The 10,322-nt window shown below is 53.4% G+C and overlaps 1 protein-coding gene and 1 long non-coding RNA gene across 2 annotated transcripts; both read right to left on the minus strand.

The window, feature by feature from the left end:
* Window positions 1–1,536: 1,536 nt before the first annotated feature.
* On the minus strand, window positions 1,537–9,302 carry LOC140910925 (paraneoplastic antigen Ma1 homolog). The gene has a single exon (XM_073343086.2). The coding sequence runs from the start codon at window positions 8,601–8,603 to the stop codon at window positions 7,089–7,091; it is 1,515 nt and encodes a 504-aa protein (XP_073199187.1). The 5' UTR covers window positions 8,604–9,302; the 3' UTR covers window positions 1,537–7,088.
* On the minus strand, window positions 1,537–9,344 carry LOC144930523 (uncharacterized). The gene is made up of 2 exons (XR_013635737.1): window positions 9,298–9,344; window positions 1,537–2,544 (listed from the first exon to the last, which is right to left on the minus strand). It is a non-coding gene; the product is annotated as an uncharacterized LOC144930523 (long non-coding RNA).
* Window positions 9,345–10,322: the final 978 nt, after the last annotated feature.

The raw sequence follows: 10,322 nt of genomic DNA on the forward strand, positions 1-10,322 counted from the left end.
ACAGTGCTATAAGATCCCTCCTGGCCAGAGGCAAAACCCTTTCACCTGTAAAGGGTTAAGAAGCTAGGATAACCTCACTGGCACCTGACCAAAATGACCAATGAGGAGACAAGATCCTTTCTTCCCTGCCCTCCAGATTTGAAAGTGTCTGTCTGTCTGGGTGATGCTTTTGCCAGGAACAGATCAGGAATGCAGTCTCAGAAACTCTGTTAAGTTAGTAAGAAATCTAGCTACAAATGTGTTAGATTTCCTTTTGTTTAATGGCTGGTAAAATAGCTGTGCTGGATGGAATGTGTATTCCTGTTTTTGTGTCTTTTTGTAACCTAAGGTTTAGCCTAGAGGGATTCTCTATGTTTTGAATCTGATTACCCTGTAAGGTATTTACCATCCTGATTTTACAGAGGTGATTCTTTTACTTTTTCTTCAATTAAAATTCTTCTTTTAAGAACCTGATTGCTTTTTCATTGTTCTTGAGATCCAAGGGTTTGGGTCTGTGTTCACCTGTACCAACTGGTGAGGATTCTTATCAAGCCTTCCCCAGGAAAGGGGGTGTTGGGCTGGGGGATATTTTGGGGGAAGACGTCTCCAAGTGGGCTCTTTCCCTGTTCTTTGTTTAACATGCTTGGTGGTGGCAACAGAGGGTTCAAGGACAAGGCAAAGTTTGTACCTTGGGGAAGTTTTTAACCTGAGCTGGTAATAAGCTTAGGGGGTCTTTTATGCAGGTCCCCACATCTGTACCCTAGAGTTCAGAGTGGGGAAGGAACCTGGACAGGCCCCTAACCCTAGGTGGGCGCATTCGCTAGAAGTCCCAGGAGAAGGGGCTCCTGAACATCGGTGGGATGCCCAAGTGGGGCCTAAGAAGTGCTGGGAGCTGGGCCAGCGATTGACAGCAGATGAAGCGCCAAATGGTTTTTGCCTCCTTTTCTGTTCACAAGGACACGGTGTTGGGGGGATCCCAGCCAGGCGGGCGCGACTGGACATGGGGGTCACCTGGCGGGTGGAGAGTAACTCCGCAGCCATGAAGTCAAAATGCATCGTTTGCAAATGTTCTGTGAACACATGCTGCTTCTGCCGCTCTTCCTAGGCAGTGGCCGGCTTCCCTGTGGCTGGGTTTTAATGCTCTAGGGACACCGGGACAGTTAGTGGAACATTCGGATGAACCTTTGCGCGGGGACCTGGTCATCAGCTACACCAGGAAAAGGACTGTTTTGCCGATACGACAGCAGCTATCTTAGGGTGTCTGCTGGTCGAGTGCTGGGGCCAAAAAAAGTCATCCCCTAACCGACACAGCGGCACTATGAGCTCTGCAGTGCAGTGTTGGGATTATTATTTGAAATTGTTCATATTAATGTAACCCTTCTGCCAGGCCAAGCTGATAGCAGCAAGGGCCGGGTTCAGTGCACAGGGGCTCCCTCTCATCAAAGCAAATGCAAAACTGGCTCGAGCCCCCACCCAGTGACCTGGGAAAATCTTACACACCCCCTGGGCGCCTCAAGGAGGCGATACTTCCCCTCTCGCAAGCACGGAGTCTCGGTGTAGCAGAGAATCTTTAATAACATGAGGTAAACGACATCAGCATTAAATTGGGGAAACACCACAACTAGTGCTCATTAACCAAACCATGAGCAAAGACCCACCCCAGAAAATTGGGCCACATCCTTTCCCTGGGGTTCTTGAGTCCCAGAACCCAAACGTCTCTTGAGTCCAGCAATCCACAAATCACCCAAAGTCCAAAAAGTCCAGCCCCAGAGTTCAAAAGTTCTGCAGAGTGGTACTCCCCAGTCTGGCTAAAAATGTGCCTGTGTGTGGGGGAAAGAAGTAAGGGGCACCTTACGTGACCTGAAGCTGACTGCCCCACAGGACTTCGCTCTGCCGTCTCACGACCGGCTCCGCTCTGCACAGCTCACCTCGCCGTCTCCCGAACGCTCCACTCCGCCGTCTCCCGAACAGCTCCGCTCCGCACAGCTCACCTCGCCGTCTCCCGAACACTCCACTCCGCCGTCTCCCGAACAGCTCTGCTCAGCTCGCCTCACCGTCTCACGAACGCTCTGCTCCGCACAGCTCACCTCGCCGTCTCCCGAACACTCCACTCCGCCGTCTCCCGAACAGCTCCGCACAGCTCGCCTCGCCGTCTCACGAACGCTCTGCTCTGCACAGCTCGCCTCGCCGTCTCACGAACGCTCCACTCCGCCGTCTCCCGAACAGCTCCGCACAGCTCGCCTCGCCGTCTCACGAACGCTCTGCTCTGCACAGCTCGCCTCGCCGTCTCACGAACGCTCCACTCCGCCGTCTCCCGAACAGCTCCGCACAGCTCGCCTCGCCGTCTCACGAACGCTCTGCTCTGCACAGCTCGCCTCGCCGTCTCACGAACGCTCTGCTGTCTCATGAACGGCTCCGCTCTGCTCAGCTCACCGTCTCACGAACACTCCGCCAGCCTATCCACAAACAGCACCGCTGCGCTCTAGATCTTCCGGCTCCCCACTGCTTGACACAGTGCTCAGTGATTCCAGCTCATAGTAGTGGGAGCCTTAGTGCTGGTGCACCCTAAGGCCAAAGTGAATGCAGCACAGTACCTGTAGCAAGACTCTTAATAGACGCAAAATTAGCTCTGACATTCCACAGTGGAGAGAGACAGAGGTGCAATTGCTGTTTCAGGCCCTCACAAAGGGGCCCACACCACCAGGTACTAATACCTGTCTCAAGCCTCTCTCAGTTCACAGAGTTTTGGAACCCATGACCCTTGCCTAGCAAGCACTACTTAGTTGACGGCGAGTCCCTCCATCATAACAAAAGGCCAAGTACAGTTCCAAGCACAGTTCCCATAATCAGGGTCATAACAATTTATTCTTCCTGTCCCAATAACAGAGACAGTGGGGATCCCACAACAGCCAAAGCGACCATTTAGGCAGCTATGGCCTCATTCTAGGCGGGGTGGGTGTGCCTATGCAAATGAGATCGGCCCCTGAAGTTCTTTTCCACAACTTGCCACACCTCACCACCAGATGTCAGGGTGGAGCTCATCCTGACTCTGTTTACATCCTCCCCCCAGCCGAGAATTTGTCGTCCCGACAAATCACACTTCCTTTATACCAACTTATTGGTTTCCTCCAAAGGGCCTCAGAAAGCCCACTTTAGCTTCCACAATCCTGTGTGCTAAATGTATTGGCTCCTCACTAATCACCCCAGATGCATCATAAGTTAACCATTTTACTGGTCTTTTCACCCTGTCTCGTCTATTGAGAATTTCTGTTGCCGAGGTAGGGGGAACATCCTCTTGATTGACAGATGGAAAGTCTTTCTTTGAGGGTCCCTTGGCTACTGGCGTAGGCCCCTGCACTCCTAGTTTTAATGCTGGAGGGTCCAAGGTGCCCAGGACATCCTCTACCTGTGTGTCTCCACTGTCCAATAACCTGTGTGTGTTATCACACGGGGGTCTCATCAGCGGCACAGGGGTGTCAGAAATGGGCCTAAATAATTCCGCCATGGGGTTTAGGGCGGAAGAAGGAGAACTCTCGTTTGGTTCAGCTGATTGAGACTGAAATCTTGTCTCTGTCCCAGGATACACCAGGGTTGTGTCTTCCTCCTCAGACTCACTCTCAGATGTGCAGAATAGGGGTAAGTTAGCTGCAGGGGGCCCGCTGTCTGTGTTGGACGGCAGCTTTGGTCTAGCACTTCTGTTCTGCCCGGCTGCCCTGTCGTAGCCCATCTCATAAGGGGTGCTTACCAATTCCCCCACAGGGAGCAAAAGGTTTCTATACACTGTCTTTATTTGCCCTGGACCGTCTTCAGGTTTGATCTTGTAGACCGGCAGATCTCCCAGCTTTTCCATCACCAGGTAAGGTATTGCCTTCCATCTGTCAGCTGTCTTGTGTTTGCCAGCAATACCCAAATTTCGCAGCAGGACTCTGTCCCCCGGCTGGAGCTCCTGCGAACGCACTCTAGCGTCATATCGATGTTTGTTGCAGTCTGCGTTCTTCCGAGCCGCAGTGGTAGCTAAGTGATAAGCATCCCGCAGCTTTTCTCTTAGTTGGGATACATATTGCTGATGAGTTTCATAGCTATCTCCATCCTCTGATACACCAAAGCACAAGTCTATGGGTAATCTTGGTTCTCGCCCAAACATCAAGAGATATGGGGTGACTCCCGTAGCATCGTTCTTTGTGGCATTGTAGGCATGCACCAGAAATGCGACGTGCTGGCTCCAGGTTGCCTTCTGCTCTGGTCGCAAAGTTTCCAACATATCTAATAGGGTTCAACCGAACCCCTCTCGCTGAGGATCACCTTGTGGGTGATAAGGCGTTGTCCTAGACTTTTTAATTCCTGCTATCTTCAGCACCTCCTTCAGAAGGTGACTCTCAAAATCCCGCCCCTGATCAGAGTGTATCCGAGCCGGGAATCCATAGACTGAGAAATATTTGTCCCACAATACTCGAGTGACGGTGGTGGCCTTCTGATCACGTGTGGGATATGCCTGTGCATACCGTGTAAAATGGTCAGTCACTACTAGAATGTTCCCAACATTCCTCCTGTCTACCTCTACAGACAAGAAATCAATGCATATCAATTCCAAAGGTTTGCTGCTGGTGATGTTCTTGAGATATGCAGCCCTCGTGGGCAGAGTTTTCCTTTGAACACATCGAGCGCAAGTCTCACATTTCCTGCGAACATCTTCAGCCATTCGGGGCCAATAGAACCTACTACAAATAAGTTCCAGGGTCCTCTCCGTCCCTAAATGCCCAAAGTCATCATGCAGGGCCCTCATGGCCAGGGCTCTGTACTTTTTTGGCAGTACTAGTTGTGCTCGTTGTTTTTGTAAAGGGTCAGTGGTCATTTGGTGTAGCACTCCCTGAATCGGTTTTCGTTTGGTCCATTCTCTCAATAGTAGTTTACCCTCCGGGTTAGGTGGGACAACCGCAGCTGGGCTTCGCCCCTCCCTTTTGGCAAGTAGTGTATCACGAATGTCAATATCTTGCCACTGGGCTTCTTGCCAGTCAGCCGCATTGAGCATGGGCAAAGGAGATTGCTCCAATGCAATATAGTTCACTGAAGCAGAAGGCATGCATTCAGGGGGCAGGCCCAAAGCTTCTGCAACACATTCCTGAAGGCTCTCACGGGCCTCTGGCTCTCGGCGACTCACACTGCAAATAGCTCTCACTCCATCTGTGGGTATCACAGCAACTTTTGGAGCCTGCGGACGCCTGGACAATGCATCTGCATCTACATTGCTTCTCCCTGATCGGTACTGAATGCTGAACTCAAAGCTAGCCAAGGCGGCCACCCATATCTGCCCTGTAGCATCCAGCTTAGCACTTGTTAACACACAAGTCAGTGGATTGTTGTCTGTCCACAGCTGGAACTGAGCACCATACAAGTAGTCTCGAAATTTCTCAGTGATGGCCCATTTCAAGGCCAAGAATTCCAGCTTGTGGGTGGGATAGCGAGTTTTACGATTAGACAATTCTCAGCTGGCAAAGACTACAGGTTTACGTTTGCCTTCCACTTCCTGGTACAGGACTGCTTCCAGACCCTCCAAACTGGCATCAGTATGCAGGATAAATTGTTTGCTTGAGTCAGCAAAAACTAGGACTGGAGCATGAGTTAGGCAAGTAATGATTTCTCAAAAAGCCCTTTCACATCTCTCATCCCACTGTGGCCCAAATGGTTCAAAGGGGCCATAGTGTCTCTGCACAGGAGGCTTTGGGGACCTCCCCTTATTCTTGGTCTTAGATTTGTTCTTGCTGGACTGATGTCCCCTGGTAAGATCATTCAGAGGCTTTACAATCGTAGCATAGTTTTTCACAAACCTGCGGTAGTAGCCACTAAATCCAAGAAAGGTCTTGAGTTCTCTGTAGTTACTTGGACGTGGCCATATAGTGAGTGCTTCTATTTTATCAGGATCAGTACTCACACCCTCTTGGGACACGATGTGACCCACATACTTCACTGAGGTTCTGCAGAACTGGCATTTGTCAACTGAAAGCTTCAGACCATAATCCTCCAACCTATCAAGCACTTTAAGAAGTCTTTCTTCATGCTCCTCTAAGGTTTTTCCAAACACAATTAGGTCATCCAAATAAACTAACACTTGCAGTAAATTCATGTCTCCCACAACTTTCTCCATGAGACGTTGAAAGGTGGCAGGTGCTCCAGAAATCCCTTGGGGCATGTGTTCGAACTGATAAAACCCTTTTGCACATCCCACTCATGCAGTGAGAACACCTTGGATCTTTCACAAAGTTTCTTCCTCAGGCGATTTTTCCACTCCTTGGACACTGGTGAATCTCCAAAGTCAAACTTTGCTGGGTCTATCGTTGGAACTTGAGTTTCACACTGGGGTTTTACAATTGACTCGGGCTCAAAGAGGTCTGCTATCTTTTGTCCTTGCTTCACAACAACATCACGACTCGTTTCATTAGCAATCAGTATAGTCACCTCTTCCTGGGCTTCAGCAGGTAGGGTTATGACTCCACTAAGAACCAGCCCTCCTTCAGGGAGCCCTCCCTCTGTTGGCTGATCTACCACTGCTAATGTTCTCTTACTGCCTTTCAGGCAGGTACTCATGACAATCACCTCCTTTTCTGTCATTGCAGGCACCACTAAGGGGACCGGGCCTGCGTACCTCAATGCTCCCACCGGCAAATCAGGCATCACTCTTTTTGCGTCCTCAATTTTTCTGTAGGCTGCGGCACAATGTGTGTGTATCACTAAGGTATTCAGGTATTGGTCCCCTGCTCACTGTCAGCAGTAATCTGCAAGTACCTTAAAGAGGCTGGAGTTGGTCCCTATTAGCACGGACACATCAGAGACACCTTTAAGGTCAGGGCATATTAAAGCTGCAGTGTCCACCTCCTGTCTTACCCCAGTGATCTCTTCTGGGAATTCCAGGTGTACAATGACATACCCCTGATACGGGTATTCATCCATGCTGAGACCACACAGGCCAAGCCCTGTCAAGGGCTGTATAGGCAGATGCGTAAGCATCTGCTGGTAGAAAGACTGGAATACGATAGTCACTTGGGATCCCGTGTCAAGCACTGCTCTACATTCTGACCCTTCAACCTTTACAGTGACCTCTGCTCAAGGTCCTATCAATCCTGGTGGGATTCGGGTGGCATGGTTCTTCGCAGGGGAGCCTCCAAACCCTGCAGGCCTAGGTGGCTCCTTTCCCAGGCCCTGGGGCCGTTTCCTGACTTTCCCCAGGTGGTCCTCAGCTTTTGGTATACTAGCAGGGGATTCTCTGCATTCTGACACCTGGCAGCAATGTGCCCACCCTGGCCACACCGGTAGCAGAAGAAGGATTGCCCTTTCCCGTGTTGCCGGGGTGGGGCAGAGATTCTAAATGTAGTCTTCTGGACCGTGGTAACGGGGGGTTCGTTGTACCCTGAAGTCTTTGCTGAATCGATGGCATTCTCTAGTTCAGCCACTTTCTGTGTCAGGACCTGCACTTGTTGGGTAAGTTCCTCTTGAGGATTCATCATCAATGCCTTGGGCGTTCGTATGGATGTTGTGGCAGTTGCCTGGTGTGGCTGAACCTTCCAAACCTCACCAGCTGCCTGCCTCTCTTCCTCCTCTTGGACCTCTTTTATCAGCCGAGAGTAACCCGGTGGATTGTCTTGGCGCTCCCTTAATCGAAGGTGGAGAAGGATTGGGTTCTGATATTGAATTCCCCTCACAATCTGAGCCAATCTAGTCCGGTCCATTTGCTCAACCGCTACTGCTCCCCTCATGAAGGCTCTCTGTAATAATTTCTCCAACCTCTGTATATAGGCAGAAACTTTCTCTCCCTTTTGTTGCCTGGCATTGAGGAACTTGCAATAAACATCCTCTGAGCCCTCGGTTCTCCCAAAGGCATGATCAAGGGCCTCTAGGCAGTCCTTTACCTTGACCCCAGGGTTACTGAGCTTCAGGGTGCGAATCACATCTAGGGCTGGCCCCCTGAGGCACTCTACTAGTCGCCTTCTCTTTTCAGCATCAGGTACTGCCCACTCCTGCAGCATTTCAGTGGTGTGTTCCAGCCAGGGTTCAAATGCTTCCTCCCCAGGTATTGGGGTGGGACCCCCAGAAAACAACCTCAGTTTACGATAGGGGCCTGACTCAGGGTGGGGTGGCAAAACCTTCTCTAATGCTTGCCCCAAAGCCTTCACCCACTCATCAGGTGATGGAGCAGCCTCCTGGGGTGGGACTCCTGGGTCAAGGCCCAACAGACCCAGCGTATCAGCCAAGGTCTTCCCCTCTTTCCCCAAAAAGGCTGACATTTTCTTTAAAAACTCCACTTCTGAGGCAGGGGCCGGTGAGGGCTGGCTCCTAGAAGTTATTACCTTCCACTCACCATCTTCCACTGCTATCGTGCCTGGAACCTGTAGAGGGTCCACAGCCGTCGACAGCTCACACAGTACAGCAAAATCTCCGTCCTCCCTCACAAACATGCGCCCACGCATTTTACACTTACTCAGGTACTCAGTGGATGCCCTTAAGGTAGGCTCTATTGAGCCTTCATCGAACGCCTCCGGCACCCCGGTCACCAGGAGACAGTTCCTAGGGTTAATATTCATCCCCCTGCACCAATCCTCTAGCAAGTGTAGGGCCATTATACAAACTGTCATTTCTTTCCCAAATATAACAGATCAAAACAACAACAACCAGATTCTGGGTTTTCCCAATTTAATGACTCACCTAAGATGTGCTTGCGAGGGGTACTGACCCAGTCTTATCCCGGACGAGCCCCCAAAAATGTAACCCTTCTGCAAGGCCAAGCTGATAGCAGCAAGGGCCGGGTTCAGTGCACAGGGGTTCCCTCTCATCCAAGCAAATGCAAAACTGGCTCGAGTCCCCACCCAGTGACCTGGGAAAATCTTACACACCCCCTGGGCGCCTCAAGGAGGCGATACTTCCCCTCTCGCAAGCACAGAGTCTCGGTGTAGCAGAGAATCTTTAATAACATGAGGTAAACGACATCAGCATTAAATTGGGGAAACACCACAACTAGTGCTCATGAACCAAACCATGAGCAAAGACCCACCCCAGCAAATTGGGCCACATCCTTCCCCTGGGGCTCTTGAGTCCCAGAACCCAAACGTCTCTTGAGTCCAGCAATCCACAAATCACCCAGAGTCCAAAAAGTCCAGCCCCAGAGTTCAAAAGTTCATCTGCAGAGTGGTACTCCCCAGTCTGGCTAAAATGTGCCTGGGTGTGGGGGAAAGAGGCAAGGGGGCACCTTACATGTCCTGAACCTGACTACCCCACAGGGCTCTGTTCTGCTCCACTGCCTCACGACCGGCTCCGCTCTGCACAGCTCACCTCGCCGTCTCACGAACCCTCCGCCGTCCCACGACCGGCTCCGCTCTGCACAGCCCGCCTCGCCGTCTCACGAACGCTCCGCCGTCCCACGACCGGCTCCGCCCTGCACAGCCCGCCTCGCCGTCTCACGAACCCTCCGCCGTCCCACGACCGGCTCCGCCCTGCACAGCCCGCCTCGCCGTCTCACGAACGCTCCGCCGTCCCACGACCGGCTCCGCCCTGCACAGCCCGCCTCGCCGTCTCACGAACGCTCCGCCGTCCCACGACCGGCTCCGCCCTGCACAGCCCGCCTCGCCGTCTCACGAACGCTCCGCCGTCCCACGACCGGCTCCGCCCTGCACAGCCCGCCTCGCCGTCTCACGAACGCTCCGCCGTCCCACGACCGGCTCCGCCCTGCACAGCCCGCCTCGCCGTCTCACGAACGCTCCGCCGTCCCACGACCGGCTCCGCCCTGCACAGCCCGCCTCGCCGTCTCACGAACGCTCCGCCGCCTCACGACCGGCTCCGCCCTGCACAGCCCGCCTCGCCGCCTCGCCGTCTCACGAACGCTCCGCCGTCCCACGACCGGCTCCGCCCTGCACAGCCCGCCTCGCCGTCTCACGAACCCTCCGCCGTCCCACGACCGGCTCCGCCCTGCACAGCCCGCCTCGCCGTCTCACGAACGCTCCGCCGTCCCACGACCGGCTCCGCCCTGCACAGCCCGCCTCGCCGTCTCACGAACGCTCCGCCGCCTCACGACCGGCTCCGCCCTGCACAGCCCGCCTCGCCGTCTCACGAACGCTCCGCCGCCTCACGACCGGCTCCGCCCTGCACAGCCCGCCTCGCCATCTCACGAACGCTCCGCCGTCCCACGACCGGCTCCGCCCTGCACAGCCCGCCTCGCCGTCTCACGAACCCTCCGCCGTCCCACGACCGGCTCCGCCCTGCACAGCTCGCCTCGCCGTCTCACGAACGCTCCGCCGCCTCACGACCGGCTCCGCCCTGCACAGCTCGCCTCGCCGTCTCACTGAACACTCCACCAGCCT

This window comes from Lepidochelys kempii, chromosome 4 (genome assembly GCF_965140285.1).
Source record: "Lepidochelys kempii isolate rLepKem1 chromosome 4, rLepKem1.hap1, whole genome shotgun sequence".
NCBI classification, from domain to species: Eukaryota; Metazoa; Chordata; order Testudines; family Cheloniidae; genus Lepidochelys; species Lepidochelys kempii.

Coding starts and splice junctions, on each gene's coding strand:
- LOC140910925 (XM_073343086.2), bottom strand. CDS start 8,603: ATGACAGTTTGTATAATGGCCCTACACTTGCTAGAGGATTGGTGCAGG.